This window comes from Canis lupus, chromosome 18, assembly GCF_011100685.1.
Source record: "Canis lupus familiaris isolate Mischka breed German Shepherd chromosome 18, alternate assembly UU_Cfam_GSD_1.0, whole genome shotgun sequence".
NCBI classification, from domain to species: Eukaryota; Metazoa; Chordata; class Mammalia; order Carnivora; family Canidae; genus Canis; species Canis lupus.
This window is the reverse complement of record NC_049239.1, coordinates 51,694,736-51,716,353: the sequence shown is the minus strand read 5'-3', so window position 1 is coordinate 51,716,353 and position 21,618 is coordinate 51,694,736. Positions and strand designations below refer to the sequence as shown.

General features: G+C 47.9%; 2 protein-coding genes across 4 annotated transcripts in view; both read left to right on the top strand.

Annotated features, from left to right (window-relative positions):
• Window positions 1–1,352: 1,352 nt before the first annotated feature.
• On the top strand, window positions 1,353–15,828 carry SF3B2 (splicing factor 3b subunit 2). 3 transcript variants are annotated; one of them, XM_038563859.1, is made up of 22 exons: window positions 1,353–1,532; window positions 1,712–1,758; window positions 2,036–2,113; window positions 2,840–3,088; window positions 3,308–3,355; window positions 4,500–4,617; window positions 4,946–5,046; window positions 5,376–5,472; window positions 5,660–5,751; window positions 6,114–6,329; window positions 6,483–6,620; window positions 6,791–6,871; window positions 7,085–7,312; window positions 8,140–8,289; window positions 8,920–9,009; window positions 9,121–9,228; window positions 10,450–10,557; window positions 10,829–10,971; window positions 11,055–11,156; window positions 14,876–14,975; window positions 15,062–15,247; window positions 15,587–15,828. In XM_038563859.1, exons 1-22 carry the CDS (start codon window positions 1,400–1,402, stop codon window positions 15,656–15,658), a joined length of 2,685 nt encoding a protein of 894 aa, XP_038419787.1. In that variant the 5' UTR covers window positions 1,353–1,399; the 3' UTR covers window positions 15,659–15,828. The 3 variants fall into 3 exon arrangements, with proteins under 3 accessions (XP_038419787.1, XP_038419788.1, XP_038419786.1); XM_038563860.1 differs by having other exon boundaries at window positions 3,305–3,355; window positions 5,663–5,751; XM_038563858.1 differs by having other exon boundaries at window positions 1,354–1,532; window positions 3,305–3,355.
• Window positions 15,829–17,636: 1,808 nt separating this feature from the next.
• Window positions 17,637–21,618, top strand: part of PACS1 (phosphofurin acidic cluster sorting protein 1) — a 140,676-nt gene continuing 136,694 nt past the window's right edge. Inside the window, exon 1 of the mRNA XM_038563849.1 lies at window positions 17,637–18,014. Within this exon, the coding sequence (XP_038419777.1) occupies window positions 17,662–18,014 (353 nt within the window). The 5' untranslated portion in view covers window positions 17,637–17,661. The remainder of the gene's footprint in view (window positions 18,015–21,618) is intronic.

Below are 21,618 nucleotides of genomic sequence, written 5' to 3'. Positions count from 1 at the left end.
CAGTCTGTTTTTGTTTCTCATAAACATATCTATCCTGGACCTGGCATCCCATTATTTTTCCCGTGCTCTCAGCTACTTCTCTTTGGAAGGCAGTCAGTGAAATGGAGCATGCTAGAAAGAAGATATGAAGGGTGTGTGTGTGTGTGTGTGGGTGTCAGGAAAATGAGACCACTTTACTTGAATTTCCCAGCTCTCACTCAACACACACACACACACACACACACACACACACACAGAGGCAATGAGCCTGCCAGTGAGAGGACAGGGCTAGAATGGGAAGAGGATCTCAGAGCTAGTGGCAGAGATGGGAAGAGAAACTGAATTGATGGGTCAGGATAGAGAGAGATGGAAGCTACACAAGCAGGGAACATCTGCTCATCCCTCCCTCAGGTGCACAGGCGGTTGCTGGTGCTGCTGGTGCTGTTGGGGCAAGGAAGGCAGCGTCGACTCTGCCAGTAGGCTGGTGGGGATAAGGGGAGAAAAAGTCCTGAGCTCATTTTTGGGACTAAAAAAGATGCATCCTGTCGCCCGAAAGATCGTTTCGTTTGTTTTCCCCATTAATCATTACTGAGCGCCTCTTGAACGCCAGGTGCTGCCGGACAGTAAAAAGACCAGGTCCCCTGTGCACGTTCTTGGGGAGGTGGGGCAAAGGGGCAAGAAAGAGTTTAAAACAAATGGTAGATGTTTGTACGTGTTACGGGAACTCCAAGGAAGGAAAGGAAAGCGGGAGAAAGGCTAGCGGAGACATCTGAGCCGGCCTGATAGGTGGAAAAAGGGGCTTTAGTGTGGCCCTTCCCCCCAGGTCGGCAGCTGGAGCTCAGCCCGCTCCCCTCCTGGCTCCGATCCTCTTTCAGCCCATTCATCCATGCGTGGGCCGGGGGTGGGCGGGCAGACAATCAGATACTGTTTTATCACAGGCATCGGCTGCAACCTCCCGCTTGGCGCCCACAACGCGCGGCCGCTGGCAGAATGAGTCCTTCAGGCCTCCCTGAGGAACGAAAGCGTCCGGGCCTCTCACGCCTGAGCTGAAAGTCTGGTCGGAAGGCTGGAGATCTGCGCTCCGGCGAGGCAGACGCAGAAAGGACGCCTTTCTGGCGGGACCATCTTGCCCCGCAGCCCCGCCCCTGCTCCAGCCTCCAGTGTTGCCGGTGCTTCAGCCCGGCACTGTGCTCCGGGAGCCGGACCCGCAGAGAACGGGACCTGCGTACTACAACTCCCAGAAGGCTTCGCGGCCTGGCATCCTGGGGACGCTTGGAGATCCGCAGGGTCTGGGCCGCAATGTGAACCGCCTGCCAATCCTCCAGCGGACGTGGCGTACGGCGCTGCCGGAAGTTCCGGCAAGTGGGCCCCAGGTCCGGTCCGGACTTCCGCGTTGGTCGCGCGCCTTCCTGCGGCTAAGATGGCGGCCGAGCATCCCGAGCCTCCCAAAGGAGAGTTGCAGCTGCCGCCGCCGCCACCTCCCGGTCACTATGGCGCTTGGGCTGCCCAGGAGCTTCAGGCCAAATTGGCGGAGATTGGAGCTCCGATCCAGGGTGAGGAGCTCGGGAGGTCAAGGGCCGGGGCAGCGTAGGCCCAGGGAGAAGCGGAGCCTGGTTACCCCGGAGACCCGGGGGGCGGAGGGAGGGGCGGAGGCGGACCGCTGGGGCCTGGCTTGGTCCCGCAGGCCTGCTCGGCCTGACTTACCCCGTTGATCTTGTGCTTTGCCCATCAGGGAGTCGCGAGGAGCTGGTGGAGCGGCTGCAGACCTACACGCGCCAGGTAAGTGTTGGCGGGACGTCAGGATAGGCCGAGTTTCTGAAGGCCTCAATGAGCCCTCAGGACTCGGTCTTAGCTTTTTATGTACCTTGCTGTTTCTGCTTGTTTTTTTACATTACCTGACCAGTTGTAAACATTTCTGTATATATAGGTCTTCTGCAGTGCCTAGCGCAAGCTCTGGCAAATGGGCAGTTGGTAAATTTTGTTGAATGAATGGGAGCAATGACGTTTTGTGGAACAGCTCCTCTTGGACTGACCTGGAGTCCTTTCTCTTTTGCAGACAGGCATCGTGCTGAATCGCCCAGTTCTGAGAGGTGAAGATGGGGACAAAGCTGCTCCCCCTCCCATGTCCGCACAGGTAAGGAGGTGGTTCTACTTTATAAGATGACTTCTGTTCAGGGCAGCTCCTCTCACAGTCAGTGTTTTGGGGATGCCACTAACAGATTGGACAGGGAGAAATGGGAGCTCTTCAGTTCCCCTTTAGTCCTGATCCTTACCTCCTTACCCAGTGTCTGCTTCTCCAAATACTACCTGTCATTTAAGGTTTAGCTTAAGTAATTTAGAAGCCTGACTTGATTCTCCTTCAGCTGGAAATAGCTCTTTTTTGCCTTACCAGGCACAGTTCTCATTTTGTTCAGTGAGACATTATGGCTCACTCTCTTATTTTATTTCATACCTTTTATATTTAGTGAGCCATTGGGACACACTGGCTCCAGTTTATTTAAGTCTTCTTAACTTCCATTTCCTTTCTGAGCCAGGATTTGAATTTTTCTCTAGGACAAGACTCTGATCTGGGATCTATTGACTTCTGTGGGTGGGAGGAGGAGTTCCCAGGTGGCCATTAGAGGTGTCCTTGGATTTCCTGAAATTGTATGCACAATCTGTGTTCATGGTTTTCTGGGGAGAGAGTCAATAGCTTTCCTTGGTTGGTACCCCAAAGTTAGTATTCTCTTCTATCGGTATTATATTTTTTTGAATGCAGGAATTGTCACTTGACTTTGAATTTTAGTACCTGGCTCATAGTACCTGCAAATGTCTGCAGTAGATAAACGGTTCCTAGTGTATGTTGACTTTTTTTCCACAGCTTTCTGGGATTCCCATGCCACCACCACCCATGGGACTCCCCCCTCTGCAACCACCTCCACCACCCCCACCACCTCCACCAGGCCTTGGCCTTGGCTTTCCTATGGCAGTTGGTCCCCGCCCACCAAACTTGGGGCCACCTCCTCCTCTCCGCGTGGGTGAGCCTGTGGCTCTGTCAGAGGAGGAGCGGCTGAAGCTGGCGCAGCAACAGGCAGCATTGCTGATGCAGCAAGAGGAGCGTGCCAAACAGGTAGGGGAGGTGGCAGGTTGGGCATAGGTCTCATCAGGGTCCTAAAGAGGATTGAAGCCTTAGAGAAAGCTGGATCCTGGGGCCAAGCCTTCTGGGAAGTCTGGACCAACGACTGGAACATAGACCCCAGGCTGAAAGAGGACCCCCAGAAGCAGTGTTGTGGCAGCCTGGCCTGAGGGGTAGTGGTGCTGATGTGAGTTTGTTTTCTTTTTTAAGCAGGGAGATCATTCACTGAAGGAACATGAGCTTTTGGAGCAGCAGAAGCGGGTAATTCCCTCCATTGGCTGTCACTTCTAGTACTAGTGTCCAAAACAAGATGCTCCATTCAAGTTTTCCATGGAGGTTACCTCATCCTTAAGTTCCAGTATCTCCCAGATAATCCCATCTTTTCTGGAGCCCAGATTGGTAAACTACAGACTGTGACCTGATTTTGTATGGCCTGCAAGTTAAGAATGGTGTTTCTAACTTTGGAGGATTGTTAGGAAAAAAAAAATTGGCAAACCAAGAACATACTGCAACCCTTGCAATGGCCCATAAAGTCTAAGATATCTGTTGTTTAGCCCATTACTGAAAAAGTCTGATAATTCGTATTAGTCTTATATGATTTTAGATACCTATGAGAGGACTCTGGATTAGTCAATTGTGTGGGATTTAGACTAAATGTGATAGAGGTAGTTAGAGAATAATACATGAGACATGCAGTCCCAGAGGTGCACTCTATCAGTTGTTCCCTGCTGCATTACTGGAGATATTGAAAGTAAGCATTAACAGGAATAGATATGAAATTATGAAGTGCTGATTTTGCCTAGAATGTGTTAGATCTTTTTTTTTTTTAATTTTTTTTTTTTTAATTTAGTTATGATAGTCACACACAGAGAGAGAGGCAGAGACACAGGCAGAGGGAGAAGCAGGCTCCATGCACTGGGAGCCCGACATGGGATTCGATCCTGGGTCTCCAGGATCGCGCCCTGGGCCAAAGGCAGGTGCCAAACCGCTGCGCCACCCAGGGATCCCTAGAATGTGTTAGATCTTAAGGAGCAGATAAAAGAATTCATTGTTCCTTAGACATAACTTAATCTCTTGGGGGAAAAGCTCTTGTTAAAAAAATAGAAGGCTGTGTGTAGTTAAATGTTAAATTCTCCGTTAGAAACCACGAGTTTCCCAGGTTTTTTTTTTTTTTTTTTTTTTTTTTGCGTGTTATTTGCAGGGGTTTTCTTTTGTGATAGAGGCCACTTCCATTTGGATCAATAGTCCAATCACCCTTCCAGGGTGGGGCTGGTGAGGATGTCAGAACTCAAGTGGTACCTGATTGTTCTTCTTTGGGCCTCCTGGCTAAAAGACTACATTTGCCAGAGGCTGCCTGACCAATGGATTTCCAAGCTGTGTATTCACTCCCACATCTCTCTTATAGGCAGCTGTGCTCCTGGAGCAGGAACGTCAGCAGGAGATTGCCAAGATGGGCACCCCAGTCCCTCGGCCCCCACAAGACATGGGCCAGATTGGTGTTCGCACTCCTCTGGGTCCTCGAGGTAAGACCCTGGAAATGGAAGAGAAGGGAAAGGAGTGTGTTTGAAAAATCCTAAATGTAAGTACTTATTCTTTAAAGTGCGTATATTGTAAGCATATAGTCCAATGAATTGTAATAAATTGAACAACTCCCACAACTAGCACTTGGAGCAAGAAACAAAATTAAAAAAAAAAAAAGAAAAAAGAAAACAATTCTAGTACCTTAGAAGTTCTCCTGGGCTTCTTCTAGCCATCCCCTTTCCCTAAGGGTTACCATTGGTCTTTAGCAAGGAAGGTAATTTTTAAAATGAACATTGTGTCTTCTGACATTGGATTTTTTTCTTCTCACAGTTGCTGCTCCAGTGGGCCCCACTCCCACTGTTTTGCCCATGGGGGCCCCGGTTCCCCGGCCTCGTGGTCCCCCACCACCTCCTGGAGATGAGAATAGAGAGGTGAGATTGGTGATTTCTTTCTAGGGATAGGAGAGTGTGGTTTAGGAAGGTACTGTTTCTGGATTTTTAGAGAAGGATTCTGAGAGAAGATAGGAGGGCTTCTGGGGCTGGGGGGCAGGTGAGAGCCATACTTCGTTAAAGCATATTTATGTAGGGCAGGAAGTGGGATTTGGGAGACATTTCTGGGGCAGGGTTCTGAGGGGTGCTGAGGGATGATTGGGTCCAATTAGTATTGTTGCTCTTGGCTGTGTACATCACCTGGCTGGCAGCCTTTCTAGTACAAGAGATGGAAGTCTTGAGATCATCTCTGTCTGGGTTGTGTATGGCAGATGGATGACCCTTCTGTGGGACCCAAGATCCCCCAAGCTTTGGAAAAGATCCTGCAGCTGAAGGAAAGCCGTCAGGAAGAGATGAACTCTCAACAGGGTGAGTGTTTTGTGTTCCGAGGGTTGTAGGATGGAACCTGGAGAGGCGGAGGCCGAGTCTGCATTCTTCCATCCCTTCCCTGAGGAGGGTTTGAGAGAGAAACTGGTTCTTGGTAAAGAGGAGTCACTGTGGGCAAGTGTCAGGGTACCAATGTGAGGAGACTGATGGCCACTTTCCTCCCTTACAGAAGAAGAGGAAATGGAAACAGACACTCGCTCATCCCTGGGCCAGTCTGCGTCGGAGACTGAGGAGGACACTGTGTCTGTCTCCAAGAAAGAGGTATGGGATGGACCTGAGTCTGGAAAGAATGTCCGGGGACTAAAGTAGCACCAGTTTTAGGTGTCCAATGACCAATAGCTGCTGTTTGTGCCAGTTCCCAAGCATCTTATAGATATTTTGCATTTAATTATCATAAATCCTTGCAGTTCAGGGTACCGTGTGTGCTTGTGTTTTATAGTTGCAAATATTGAGATTTTGAGAGGTGCAATAATTTACCAAGAGGTACACAGCTTGAGAGGGGCAGAACTTTGGAGACCTTTTCATGGTCTCTGTCCTCAGTCCCTTGGGGAAATTGGACGAGGAGATTAGGGGGCAGACATCATGCTTGGATTCTCCAACCCAGTTGGTTTTCCTTTTGCAAGAAAAACCGGAAGCGTCGGAACCGAAAGAAGAAGAAAAAGCCCCAGCGGGTTCGGGGGGCATCATCTGAGAGCTCTGGGGATCGAGAGAAAGAGTCAACCCGGTCCCGTGGCTCTGACTCCCCGGCAGCTGATGTTGAAATTGAGTATGTGACTGAGGAGCCTGAAATTTATGAGCCCAACTTCATCTTCTTCAAGAGGATCTTTGAGGCTTTCAAGGTACAGGGAGCAGTGCCTTAAGAAGAGGCAGAGCTGAGCAGGGAAGGGAAGGGGATGGGGAAAGATGTGGAAAGGAGGGCATCTTTTCAATGCTGCGTTCAGGAACTAGAGAGGGACACAGGGCTGGAGTTTCCATGTTGTCTGCCTCCTCAGCTCACTGATGACGTGAAGAAGGAGAAAGAGAAGGAGCCAGAGAAACTTGACAAACTGGAGAACTCTACGGCCCCCAAGAAGAAGGGCTTTGAGGAAGAGCACAAGGACAGTGATGACGATAGCAGTGATGACGAACAGGTGAGGCCCTCATGTTCCTGGTCGGGGGGGTAGGGCTTCAAGATGGGTGGCTGAGATGCATCCAGTGGGGGATCATGATGAACGCCTACAAAGAATCACTTTGGGGTGAGCTGGGAAGTGTGATTCACACCTCAGAGTCCTGCTCAAAAGAAATAATGGTTTTGTTCTAGGAGAAGAAGCCAGAAGCCCCCAAGTTATCCAAGAAAAAGTTGCGCCGAATGAATCGCTTCACTGTGGCTGAACTGAAGCAGGTGAGACCTGAGTTCATCTAGCAGATCCTAGAGTGAGCATGGCTGGGAGTCCACATGAGAAGCTCCTACAAATCCACAGGGGTCTTGTTTTAGGGATAGGGAGGAAGGCTTTGAAGGAGGCCTGGGTCACATGGGCACGTGTCCTCTGAGGAAGAGAAAGTTTTAGATCTGAGAGGTTATGGCTTTCTAGTGGCATGTTGCTGTGTTTTCCAGCTTGTGGCTCGGCCTGATGTTGTGGAGATGCATGATGTTACTGCGCAGGACCCCAAGCTCTTGGTTCACCTCAAGGCCACTCGGAATTCTGTCCCTGTACCACGCCACTGGTGTTTTAAGCGCAAGTACCTACAGGGCAAACGAGGCATTGAGAAGCCCCCCTTTGAGCTGCCAGACTTCATCAAACGCACAGGCATCCAGGAGATGAGGGAGGCCCTGCAGGAGAAGGTAAGGGACTGGCCAGGGCTCAGATCTGCCCTGAAGATCCACATCCTTAACAGCAACCTATTTCAAAATTGGGAATGTGGTTCCCAAAGTCCATCTATTTCTCAATTGTCTAATAATCCATTTTCCAGAAGTCAGCATTGCATATGACACAGGGAGGGAGGGGAGGGAGGGAAAGATCTCAACTTCTGAAAAGCAGACCTGGCCTCTGTTTGGAGCTAGCTCTCCTGCCTCTTGCTGAGACTTCTGATTCCATGTGGCTCTGTTTGCCTCTTGTGTCCTCATTCCTCCTCTGCCTACACTTTGGCAGCTCTTTGATCTGCACACAGTGACTCCTTTTTCCTACTTTGACTATACTTGAAGTTCTGTGTTCCCAAGGGAGCCTGATGCACTTTGTGGCTAGAGATTCATGGTGGTTGTGTAACTTCTTAGATTTAAATTTTTAAATTAAATATTTTGAGTAGGTAATATTTTGTGGGCTGCAAAACATTGCAGGAGGTATAAAAGTACATGATGAAAACTGCCTCCCTGTTAGACTCCTGTCACCCAGTTCTCTCCAGAGGCAGCTAATGAGGTCAGTCTCTTGATCAGATGGCTTTAAAAATATATTTATCAACGTACAGAGCTGAAAATGGTTTTCTATGATCCATCTGTTTTGCTAGATACAAATTATATAATTTTGAGAGGTTTGAGCAGGAAGGATTTTGGTGACTTCTGGAATGAGATATATGAAGTTTCCCTTCATTTCTTTTGGGAGCGGAGAGCCAGATCTATAAAGAGCTGAACTGGGTAAATACTTTTTATGACCTGTCTTTTGGCATTCTCCACAGGAAGAACAGAAGACCATGAAGTCCAAAATGCGAGAGAAGGTTCGGCCCAAGATGGGGAAGATTGACATTGATTACCAGAAACTGCACGATGCTTTCTTCAAGTGGCAGACCAAGCCCAAGCTGACCATCCACGGGGACCTGTACTATGAGGTTCGGGGACAGGGCCTTTGGTCATGGCTGTGTAGCTCTTGGTGGAAAAGGCTTTCTTAGCTGATATAGAGGCTCCTCTTAGCCTTAGAATTTTCATTAACTCCTCCTGGGTGGAATGGATTTGAAATCTTAAAAGGAGGTAGTCTTTTTGGAGGAGAGATTGAGTCCATGTTTTGAAAGTGATAACTGAATAAGGGGCAGAGGTGCCAGGTGGTAGATGCTTTTAGGAAAAATTAGTATTGAGGGTGGGAGAAAGGTTTCCTTTTTTTCCCATCTGGATCATTGAAATAGCAGTCACCACGATAAGGAATTTTCAAGGTGGAAGGATCTTGGAGATCATCCCATCAAGTGCCTTCATTTTACAGACAAGAAAGTAGGCCCTAAATCTGGCCATGTTTTCTAAGTGGGTTCATGTCAGCACTGGGAGTCTCGCTTTTCTCCTCCTTCCTGGCCTTTATTTCTTTTCCTACTCTAGCCATGGAAAGGAGTGATGAGAAACAGCAGCTCTCAGTAGGATTTTGTATCTGGTGTGGATTGGGACTTCTCATCTTTGTTTTTCTATCCTCTTGCTGTTGAATTCCCAGTGTGTGTCTGGCATTCATAATGCAGCGTCCTCTGCTTTTTTCTCAGGGGAAGGAGTTTGAAACACGACTGAAGGAGAAGAAGCCAGGAGATCTGTCTGATGAGCTACGGATTTCCTTGGGGATGCCAGTAGGACCAGTGAGTGCCAGTTACCTGACTGGGGATGCCAAGAAAAGGGTGGGAATTGGGGCAGAAGGGAGACAAAGGACAGGGCTGGGCAGATGGTATCCTGTTCTCTTTTTCTTGCAGAATGCTCACAAGGTCCCTCCGCCATGGCTGATTGCAATGCAGCGATATGGACCACCCCCATCGTACCCCAATTTGAAGATTCCTGGGCTGAACTCCCCCATCCCTGAGGTGCGCGCTGGCCTTCCTTTCATTCTTATTTAACTAGAGGATGATTTTTTTTGTTGTTGTTCTCTCATCCCACCGTATCTCCATCTCTCTCTCTCTCTCTCTCTCTGTTTTTTTTTAAAAAAAGTAGCAGTTTTTGTTTTTTATAAAACCTGACATGCTCACCATAAAACAGTCCATAAGAATTGACAAGTCCAAACAGGAAGACAAATCACTTATAATTTCACTCAGAAATAACCAGATTTAAAATTGGGTGAATGTGTTACCAGATATCTCTTGGGTATATACATGGCTGGACAGATAGAATTTTATCTCAAGAGTGGCATTACACTTTAATTTTAACATATGAAGTGTGAAATTAAAAAAAAAATTTTAGTAGATAGCAAAGTCATTAAGGTGAAAAAGAAGTAATTGTTAAATTTCAAGTAAAAATTTATCCCTTTTAAAAAATAGATTTTAAGTTGCCTGGATAGCTCAACAGTTGAGCATCTGCCTTCAGCTCAGGGTGTGATCTCGGGATCTGGGATTGAGTCCCACTTTGGGCTCCCTGTGGGGAGACTGCTTCTCCCTCTGCCTGTGTCTCTGCTGCTCTCGCTCTCTCTCTTTCTGTGTCTATCATGAATGAATGAATGAATGAATGAATGAATGAATAAATAAATAAATAAATAAATAAATAAATAAATAAATCTTTTTAAAAAAAAAAGGATTTTAAAAGCTTCCCCAAGTTAGGAAAAGTCAGTAATAAGTTAGAGTCGTATTTTAAAGTACCTGATTGGGCAGCCCCAGTGGCTCAGCAGTTTAGCGCCGCCTTCAGCCCAGGGTGTGATACTGGAGACCCAGGATCAAGTCCCACATCAGGCTTCCTGCATGGAGCCTGCTTCTCCCTATGCCTGTGTCTCTGCCTCTCTCTCTCTCTCTCTCATGAATAAATAATATCTTAATAAAGTACCTGAATTACTTTCAGACAGTGTGGATTCTACCATGAAGGCTGAGGTTAGTTTTACCCTCTGCCTCTCATCTCCCCATCCTGCTGTCTCTGGGGTTTTTTTTTTTTGCTTACTACTTCTGCTTTGTAATGCCTTATAACATTTAACTCTTCTCTGAAATCATAATTTCCAGTTACCAAGTGCTAGTTCTGTGCTTTGTAGTGTGACTTTTCTCCAGGGCTTCAGTGTTTATTCTGGAGCTTAGTAGAGGAACTGATTTGCATTTCATCTCTTGCAGAGCTGTTCCTTTGGGTACCATGCTGGTGGCTGGGGCAAACCCCCAGTGGATGAGACTGGGAAACCACTCTATGGGGACGTGTTTGGAACCAATGCTGCTGAATTTCAGGTATAAGCTAAGGCTGTCTGTCTTCAGGTCAGGAAGTGGAGAGGTAGTTGGTTTATAGATTCATTAGCAGGGAGCCAGGTGTTTTGAAGTTCCAAAGTTGGAAAGAAGGCATGCATGTTCCTGAGATGTAAAGCAAGTTCCCCTCTAGAATAGGAGTTCTTGGTAGGCAGAGATTATTGTATTTACTTTTATATACTTTCAGTTTGCAACAACTTGACACATAATAGGTACATAGTACATGTTGGCTGAATGAATGAATGATCTCTTTCAGACCAAGACTGAGGAAGAGGAGATTGATAGGACCCCCTGGGGGGAGCTGGAGCCATCAGATGAAGAGTCTTCAGAAGAAGAGGAAGAGGAGGAAAGTGATGAGGACAAACCAGATGAGACAGGCTTTATTACCCCTGCAGACAGGTGGGGAGAGCAGAGTCGGCCTTGTAAGTGGTTTATCATTGGGGGCCTTCTCTTTACTCCAGAGATTGTTTCTCTCTTCACAGTGGTCTTATTACTCCTGGAGGTTTCTCATCAGTGCCAGCTGGAATGGAGACCCCTGAACTCATTGAGTTGAGGAAGAAGAAGATTGAGGAAGCAATGGACGGGTGAGGGAACCAGGCAGGGCTGAGAGGGAAGGTCTTCCTTGTCCCTTCAGCTTCTGGGTTAGCCGGCTGACTTGTCCTACACTCCCCCATACACCCCCCACTCCCCCGCTTCTTTCCCCACCTTGTGAACCAATTATCGAACACCAGCTCTGTGCCAGGCACTGCTTTAGGCAGTGAAAAACACAAGGTAAGCAGTTCCTCAGAGAACAAGGTAATTTCAGCTAGGGATAGGATGGTGAAGCAAAGTCAACTAGGTTAATGGGATGTGGAGAGATTTAGGGGGTGGGGGTGGGGAGGGGAGGTCTTCGAGAAGGTCTCATTGAGGTATTTGAGCCAAGAGCTGAATGTTAAGAAAGATCTAGCCACATGGTGATCTGGGGCAGAAGGAACCTAAGTGCCTAAGACAGGCATGGGTTTCTTCTAGTCTTGCAATGGAAACTCTCTTATTAGTTATATAAATGTGTAGGAGTGTTAAGTCTTCTTGATGAATTGACCCCTTTTTCATGAGATGGTCTTCTCTTTGCCCATTCTGTACTTTGTTCCATTTTCCCATTTGCCGACATTTTAGATTAATTGAACATTTTTTTATGACTCCACTTTGTCTCCTTTATCGACTTTCTTTTTTAAAGATTTTATTTATTTATTCATGAGAGACACACAGAGAGAGGCAGAGACATAGGCAGAGAAGCAGGCCTCTATTCAGGGACCCTGATGGTGGGACTCGATCCTGGAACTCCAGGATCATGCCCTGAGCCGAAGGCAGACGCTCAACTGCTAAGCCATCCAGGCGTCCCTCCTTTGTTGACTTATTAACTAGAAAGCTCTGTTTTGTTATTTTTAGTGCTTATATGGTTTATAATATCCATCTTTATCACAATCTACTTTTAAGTGATAATGCTGCTTGTGGAGAACAGTGAGCACCTAACAACAGTATACTTCCTTTCTTCCCAACCTTTGCACTGTTGTGGTTTTTTGCTTTTACATGTTATAAATCCTATACTATGGTTATTTTTGTTTAAATGGTCAGTTACCCTTTTCTTTTATTAGTTATCTTTTAGATTTAAGTAATTAGTTGAATATTAACTCCTGTAATTACCATTGTCAGTGTTCTTTTTCTTTCATTTCTTTGTGTATATCCAGGTAGCATTTTCCTTTCACCTGAAAGGGATCCTTCAGCATTTCTTGTTGTGGGTCTGCAGGTCATGAACTCTTTCAACATTGGCAGTCTAAATCTTCATTTAGCCTTTTGAAAGATGTATTTTATCTTATTTAATTTTATTTTTTTAAGATTTTATTTATTTATTCATGAGAGACACAGAAAAAGAGAGGCAGAGACACAGGCAGAGGGAGAAGCAGACTCCATGCAGGGAGCCCCACACGGGACTCAATCCTGTGACTCCAGGATCAGGCCCTGGGCTGAAGGCAGGTGCTAAGCCATTGAGCCACCCAGGGATCCCCTTAAATGCCTTTTTGAAAGATTTTTTATTTTGGTCAGGAATAGGATTTTAGGTTGACAGTAGTTTTTTTACTTTCAGTACTTTATTTTGGGGTAGGGGGCAGAGGGAAAGGGAGAGAGAATCCCAAGCAGGCTCCATGCCCATCACGGAGCCCCGCATGGGGCTCGATCTCACGACCCTGAGATTATAACCTGAGCCAAAATCAAGAGTCAGACACTAACTGAGTTACCCAGGTGCCCCTCTCCAAATATATTTTCTGTGCCCATTGCTTTCTCCTCTCCTTTGGCAACTTCAGTTATATATGTGTTAGATCTCTTGAAGTTGCCCTCCTGCTCACTAATGCTCTGTTCATTTTGAGAATATCTCTTTTCTCTTTGTATTTCTTTTTTCTTTTCTTTTTTTTTAAGATTTATTTATTTTTTTTGAGAGAGAGAACATGTACAAGCGGGAGGGGTAGAAGGAGAAGGAAAGAGAATCCCAAGCTGACTCCTCACTGAATGTGGATCTTCATGTGGGACTTGATTTCATGACCCTGAGATCACAACCTGAGCTGAAACGAAGAGTTGGATGCTTAAGTGATTGTACCACCCAGGTGCCCCACATGCTTGTTAATATTTGTTTGAAAGCCAGACTTCGTAAAACATACCCTGTTGGGTGCAGGGTTCTTTTGTATTCCTATAAATATTCGGCTCTGTTAGGTACACAGTTAAGGTACTGGGAAACAGTTTGATTCTCTCAGGTCTTGCTTTTCAGGTTCATGAGGCAGGAACAGAAGCAGTGTGTGGTCTTCTGTGCTACTAGGCCCAGGACCCTCTGTGTACTCTCCCCAATGTCCTGTTAGTTAGGAGCATCTTTAGTTAGCCTGGTGGGTTAGGCACTATTCCCAGACCCATGTGGGCAGCAGGCACTGTCCCCACCAGTCCTTTTGGGTGGTGCTTTCTGTGGCTCTCTGACACTTCACTCACCTGAGGACTGAGGAGGACCCTCTTTAGGCCTCCTGAGTTCTTGAGGCTCTGTACTGCCATCTCTTCCCTAGAACTCTGTCCTGTGATCTCTAGCTGTCTGGGTCTCTCTGGACTTTGCACTTCATCCCTTTAACTCCGTCAATTCGGGTCCTCTGGGCTCTGCATGGGTTCCCCCTGTTCATTCTGTAGCTTGCAGGCTCTCTCAGTATAGCAGGCAGGGCACCTGAAGGACACGCCTTGTTTGTTGCCTGTCTCATGAGTTACTCTCCTCTGTTACCTGATGTCCAGTGACTTGAAGACCTTTGTTTCATGTGTTTTGCCCATTTTTTTGGTCATGTCAGGTGGGAGGGTAAATCTGGTCCCTGTTACCCCTTCTGCAGAAGTCTCAGGCTTTGCATATTTAGGAAAGAAAGAAAAGAACGGTCCTGTGATTGGAGACAAGGATTAGGTAAGGGGACCAGGTTATGAACCCTGTCATGTAAGGAGGTTGGGTTTATTCAAATAATCATAAGCCTCAGGATTTTTTTTTTAAGATTTATTTATTTACTTATGATAGAGAGAGAGAGAGAGAGAGACACAGGAGGAGGGAGGAGTAGGCTCCATGCTGGGAGCCTGACGTGGGACTCGATCCCGGGACTCCAGGATCGCGCCCTGGGCCAAAGGCAGGCACTAAACCGCTGAGCCACCCAGGGATTCCCAGAAGCCTCAGGATTTTGAACAAAGGACCTGAACTGTTTTAAGGTGTTCACTCTGGCTGCTACATGAGAATAAATTGTTACCTGTTTCAGGGTGAGAGGTGGGGCGAGGTCTAGGTTGATATTGGTGGATTTGCTCTTTTGTGTTTTGTGTGGAATCCTTGAAATACATGGGGAGAGTGGCTCAGATGGTTCTTACGCCATAGGAAGTACTGGGAGTTTGAGTTCTCTATTTTAGAGCTCTGGGTAAAACTTTGGGTAGGAGCTTTTGTAGTCTCCTTTCTCCTGCCATCTTCTCTGTACCACAGTTCTTTCAGAAACTTTCAGCCTGACCCTTAGCCCTTCTTTACGTGTGGGAATCTTGTTCTCTGATCTTCTAAACTTGCTTCTGGAGATCCTTTAACTCAGTCCCCATATTCCTTCCAGGCTGTATTTCCTGCACTGAGCACCTACCCACTCCTTGCTTCTCATGGGCCTCCACGACCTGCAGAGGCAGTCTAGGCATTGTTTATCCTCTGGAAGCTAGGTGGAGGTGCTGCTTGTATGCTCTTTGCTTCCCCTTCTGGAGGCCTTTTAGGGCCTGACCTCATTGTCCTTTGCAGAAGTGAGACACCTCAGCTGTTCACTGTGTTGCCAGAGAAGAGAACGGCCACTGTTGGGGGAGCCATGATGGGATCAACCCACATCTATGACATGTCCACGGTGAGCACTTTTGGGGGCTGGGAAAGGGGGCGGAAACAAAGTCTTCTAAGTCTCTCTCTAGATGACAAGATTGATCCCTTTGCTAGGTTATGAGTCGGAAGGGCCCAGCTCCCGAGCTACAAGGTGTGGAAGTGGCCCTGGCACCTGAAGAGTTGGAGCTGGATCCCATGGCCATGACCCAAAAGTATGAGGAGCATGTGCGGGAGCAGCAGGCACAGGTGGAGAAAGAAGACTTCAGTGACATGGTGGCCGAGCATGCTGCCAAACAGAAGGTAGGAGGTCATGGGAACCCAGCTGGGTGTGAGCCAGGGAGTAGATACCAGGGACTCCTTTTTCAGCGACGTCGTGTCCTTGAATATGAGAATGAGGGTGCACTCAGTGTCTGCTGCCCTGAGCTTCCCTGGTGCTGGAAACCTTAGAAATCCTCTGGTGGGCTGCCCTCTTTAAGATGATGAAACTAAGGCACAGGGAGGGGAACTCACCCAAGTCTGAGACTCCAGTTTTAGCACTGTTTCCATAGATCTATGGGGCTGAGTCAGGTTGCCCATCCTTGTCTTGGGGATCATTGGTGGCTTTACCTGTTGTAACCTGTTTCTCTTTCTTTCTTCTAGCAAAAGAAACGGAAAGCTCAGCCCCAGGACAGCCGTGGGGGCAGCAAGAAATATAAGGAGTTCAAATTTTAGGTCTCCCTCACACACCTGGCCTCCTTTAGGCCTTTTGGATGCTTGGGCTTCACACATGGTCCCCAAGAGCCAGCTCTCCCACAATTCCCAAGGGCTTGTCATTTCATGTTCTTATTTTAGACCTGTTTTGTAAATAAAACTGTTTCCCACGGAAAGAGATGCATATGCAACACTTCTGATCCTCCTTTGTCTTTTAACCACCTTGTGCAAAAGGACTAAAACAGGCTTTTTCTGCAACTTCAGGGCTGCTCCAGTGACCAAGGGCATGCACCTGGATCAGATGCTGCAGTTGAGACTGGTGATAAAGTGAAAGCCATGCTGAAATTGTGCCTCACCACTGCCTGTTTTTCTAAGAGGGCTCTCGGGGAAGTACCTCTAGGCCTGGTTTGACCTTACTGCTTTGTCCTTGGAGACTAAAAATAGCCAGCTTAGCACCCTGGCTGGGCTGAGGAAGTGCAGTGGGCTTGGGAAGTAGGCCAGGTCAGGCCTTCCTATAGACCTATGGTCAAAAGAGTCCCAAGTCCATACCTTGGGGAGAACACAGCTCCATATCTAGATTGTCCTGAGTCCATATGAACCCCTGAATAGTTTAAGTCACTAACTTGGGGGGGCGGGGAAGGCTTGCTTTCTTCAAGTTGTCTGGTCCCAAGAAGTCTTCCCAACAGGCTACAGTAGGTTGGACTTCAGGGCCCAACAGGCATTTCCTCGATGGGAAAGAGAAAAGTCCTACTGTTGTACTACTAGTATTGCTTTGCCCTAAGGGCACCAACTGAGGTGCGGATGTCAGGAGGCTTCAAGATGGTTTCTGGAGGTGATGGATGGGGGAGTAGTGTAGGAGATCCTGTGTTGGACACTGATTAAGCTAGGTCTTGGAAGGAGTAGAACGTTAGAGGCAGGGCAGCCCAGGTGGCTCGGCGGTTTAGCGCCGCCTTTGGCCCAGGGCGTGATCCTGGGGATCTGGGATCGAGTCCCACGTTGGGCTCCCTGCATGGAGCCTGCTTCTCCCTCTGCCTGTATCTCTGCCCGCCCCCCCAAGAATAAATAAAATCCTTTTAAAAAGATTAAGTAAACAGTGAAGCAGAGAAAACATGGCCGGTGGAAGAAATTGAGGGCAGGGATGGGGGGGGGGGGCGTTTGGAACTCTATAATGCTTCTTTGGGGGAGGGGAGCCACAGGACAGAAAAGGAGGCTCCAGATGGGCCACAGCTTAGCTTTAGATTTCATCCTTGTCAGGGCCTCTCAGACTCTAGGTCCCGGAGCCCCTGCCTGTGGTGGAGAGAAGCCGGGACGGAAACTTCACCGCCCACAGGCAGGCGGGCCGACCACTGGGTCTCCACCACTCCCTTTGTAGGTCGTGAAGAAACCCCGGGGCGGCAGAGCAAGGGGCCAAGTAGCCTGGCGCGACGCGAGTTTCGCCTCGGTTCTGGGGACCCGAGGGTCCTGAGGCGCGCTCCCGCGGCAGCCCTCTCCTGGCCGGGGCCGCGCCCCGGAAAAGCGGAGTTTCCGCCGGCCTGGCTATTGCTGCCGTGAGGACTACGGGGGAGGGGAGAACCGGGCGCGCTGCCTGCGGCCCAGCCTGGGATGTGAGGGCAGGGTCCGGCCGGGATCCGCCGGATGGAGGACCCTCCTCCCAGGGAGCGAGGGGAGCGAGGGGAGCGAGGGGAGCGCGCCCACGGGCTCGCCAGGGGCGCGAGCGCGAGCCCGGGCCCCGCCCCTCGGTGTTGGGTGGGGCCGCGCCAGCCGGAGCTCCCCGCCCCCGCGGACACGCCCACCCAGTGTCTCGGCGGCGCGAGCCGCAACAGGCAGCGGCGGGCGAGCGCGAGGACCGCGCGCCGAGAGGCCCCGCGCGTGCGTGCAGCCTCTCGCTGGCTCGCTCGCGCGCTCGGGCGGGCGGGCTGAGGAGACGAGTTGAGCCCTCGCCGCCGCGGTGGGAGAAGCCTGGGCGTCCCCTTGGCGTCGCCCCGATCCCCGTAACCCCCGCGCCCCCTTCCCCTGGCCCGGCCATGGCTGAACGCGGAGGGGCGGGCGGTGGTCCTGGAGTCGCCGGGGGCGGCAGCGGCCAGCGGGGCTCAGGGGTCGCCCAGTCCCCGCAACAGCAGCAGCCGCCGCAGCAGCCGACGCCTCAGCAGCCGACGCCCCCCAAGCTGGCCCAGGCCACCTCGTCGTCGTCCTCGTCCACCTCGGCGGCGGCCGCCTCCTCCTCGTCCTCGTCCACCTCCACCTCCATGGCCGTCGCGGTGGCCTCCGGCTCCGCGCCTCCCGGCGGCCCGGGGCCAGGCCGCACCCCCGCCCCAGTGCAGATGAACCTGTACGCCACCTGGGAGGTGGATCGGAGCTCGTCCAGCTGCGTGCCCAGGTGAGCGGCGGGCGGGGGGGGGGATTGGGCCCGCCGGGCCGCAGGGCCGGGTCTGTGACAGCCCCCCCCCCGCCTTCTCATTCCTCCGGGTCTCAGTGCCCAGGGGAGCGTCCCCTCCCCGGATTCCCCCTGGCTGTTCGGCCTGGCTCCTTCCTGCGGGGACCCCGCCCTCTCCTGTCAGCCCCACCTTCTGCCTCGGCCCGGACCACCCTCTTCCCCTCCCGGATTGGGGCCTTCTGGACTCTCAGCCTGGGGCCTTCTCTCCTCTCCTCGATCTGACCGAATCTGGCCTTCCTGACGGTCAGTTTCCCTGCGAATGTCACAGACTCTTTTCCCTGCTTCGTTGGCGCCCGTGGGCTGTACATATGTTACATAGTTGTGGTGTAGATGTCTTTTGATATTATTATTTCTCAATATACTCAGCGTGTGCCAAACTTGGTTGTCGTCTTCTGCCAGGTAAAGCCCGTATAGTAACCCTTGAGGCTTCTCGTTAGTCTTCAACAGGCACACGTTGATGTGTGCTTCAGGTTACACACATTCTCTCCTGGCCTTTGCTCTTGTAAAAGTCCTATTTAGTGTGTCTTTAAGTGTATTTTTCATCCCCCACCCCGTTCCTCCCCAGTAGCTAGTCACAAATTCTCTTAGCCATGGAGGGCTTCTTAAAATTACTGCCTTGTTCCTAAATTCAGTCCATTTTTCTGTCTTTTGGAACCCTCTGGGGACTTTCCTTTCATTGGTAAAATATGCCTGAGTTTGTGATGTTTTCTGTTTCTGTATTGGCAAAGCAGTCTTTCTCCAACTCTTTGGGGACAGGATACAGTGTCTTACAGTTTACCCGTTGGACAGACACTGTGGAACTGGTTTCACCTAGTAAGTCCAGAAAAGTGCCTGGAGGTGATCTTTTCCTCACCTTTAAAGTGAACTGATTCTGTTTGTTGCCTTAGAGTTTTGGACTCCTTATTCTATTAGCCTAGCCTTGGGTAGTTGGATGTATAAGTGGGGGTTAGGAAGTATTGTCTGGTTCCAGCCTCAACTCTATTTATTTCCTCTTCCCTTTATTTTGAATCATTTCTTGCATACAAAATTATACACACACACACACAGAGTTATCTCCTAGATAGGGTATTTTACAAAATGATGAAAAGTATAATTCTATACTTGACTCATCTTAAGAAATAGAGCATTATAAGTTATGTTGAAACCTTCAGGATGCCCCTTCCTGACCATATCTTCTACTTCCCCCCACAAAGGTAAACACTGTCCTGAATTGTGTGTTTATTATTTCCCTTGTCTTTTAAAAATAGTTTTATTGCATGCGTGCATCTTTAAACAATATTTTTTAGTTTAGAGTGTTTTTGAAGTTTATGTAAGTGCCGCCATACTGTATGTGTTCTGTGAATTAATTCAGTTGTGTTAATGTGTTTTAACTGAGCGTTAAGCTTGTGAGACTCATCAGTGGGGTATAGTAGCTCTACTTTAAATATTTTCACTAATGGATAGAATTTCATTGTATGAATAAATCATAATTCTCCTTTTGGAGAACATTTGAGTTGTTTCTTGTTTGTTAACAGAAACAGTAATGCTGTAAATATTTTTGTCCAGGACTCCTGGTGTTCCTTGCAAAAGTTTCTTTTGGTTGTCTTTATATGTAGGGGTGGAATTGCTGTTTGCAGAGTATACATCTGAAACTTTTTTAGATAATGCTAAATTGTTTTCCGCTCATGCCCCGCCCCCCCCCCCCTTTCTCTTCATGTCCTTTTTGTTTCAGCATTCACTTCACTGAGTACACTTTTTTCTTTGTCTTTCCTTTAGAGTAATCAGAAGGCACTTAGTTTGCTTTGGCCAGTGCCCTACCACACACAACACCAAACTCAAGTAGGAGTTTAGTGTCTAATGGTCCTTAGGAGGCTTCTTTCTTTCTAGGTAGGTCCATCTATAGCTGAAGTATTCTAACATAAGCATTGTGCCCCTTCCTACATTAGTCCAGTGTTAGTATTACAGGCTCTCCATTCTTCCTTCATGTCTATTGCTATGTTTGGTGACATTTGGACAACTGCCTTCTCTAGCTTGTTAGATTGAAAAAGCATTGAGCCAACTGGGAAGAAACTGCTGTGTAACAGAGGGAGGTAAATAAAATCACTGATGACTGTTGGTGTTTTGGTCTGCCTCTACTGGTCACTGAAAAGTCCGTGTAATAAATTTTTAGCCCAAGAAACAGCCCACTATCCTGAGTAAATTGGTAATTATTATCCTGACTTGGTGTGAAAGGCTTAGGTTGGCTTGTTGTTTTCACCTGTGGGGAACATGCAGTTATGTCTAGTAACCGGTGCTTGAAATTGTCAGCTGTCCTGCTCTGACTTTATTTTTCAGCTATCACCCTTGTACCTCTCAGCTCCTTGTGGAACACTTGTGTTCTTTGGAGCATGCTGTTTTATCTGCAGGACAGAAAATAACACCCTGTGGGGAGAAAATGTCCTGCTATTGGCCTTTCCAATTACTAGAGTCATCTGGTTAATTTGAGGTCTCCTTGTTTACTTGTTCATGTTGTTTAGAATATATTGGCAATGTGCATTCTGTATACAGCATTCTGTATATAGCCTAGGATTAACATTCTTGTCTCATGTAACTTAAATGAGATGCAAACATGTAAGATGTGTGCACTTAAGAAATGTAAACATGATTGTGGATTTAAGGCTTTATATATATATAAAATATTTATATATATAATATATAAAAATGTAAATAAATATAAATATAAATATATAAATATATATTTATACATCTAATATATATTTATATATTTATATTTATTTACATTTTATATATATATATATTTATACATATATACATAAAACCTTTTATGGGGATCCCTGGGTGGCGCAGCGGTTTGGTGCCTGCCTTTGGCCCAGGGCGCATTCCTGGAGACCCGGGATCGAATCCCACGTCAGGCTCCCGGTGCATGGAGCCTGCTTCTCCCTCTGCCTATGTCTCTGCCTCTCTCTCTGTGACTATCATAAATAAATAAAAATTAAAAAAATAAAATAAAATAAAACCTTTTATGGTTGAAGAGAGTACCTGTAGTTGGCTTTAAAATAACTAAATTGTTTTATTCATTGATATTTTTACCATTTATTTATTTTTTTTATTTTTTATTTATTTTATCTTTTTTTAAGATTTTATTTATTTATTCAGAGAGAGAGAAAGAGAGAGAGAGAGGAGAGAGGCAGAGACACAGGCAGAGGGAGAAGCAGGCTCCATGCAGGGAGCCCGACGTGGGACTTGATCCTGGGACTCCAGGATCAGGCTCTGAGCTGCAGGCAGTGCCAAACCGCTGTGCCACTGGGGCTGCCCCCAGCATTTTTTTAAATTAAAAGATTAATACATGTCCGTGATTAAAATTCAAGCTATAACATGAGAAAATGCTCTGTATCACTTGCCATCAGGGTAATACAAATCAAAACCACAGTGAGATACCACCTCACACCAGTGAGAATGGCGAAAATTAAGGCAGGAAACCACAAATGTTGGAGAGGATGCGGAGAAAAGGGAACCCTCTTACACTGTTGGTGGGAATGTGAAATGGTGCAGCCACTCTGGAAAACTG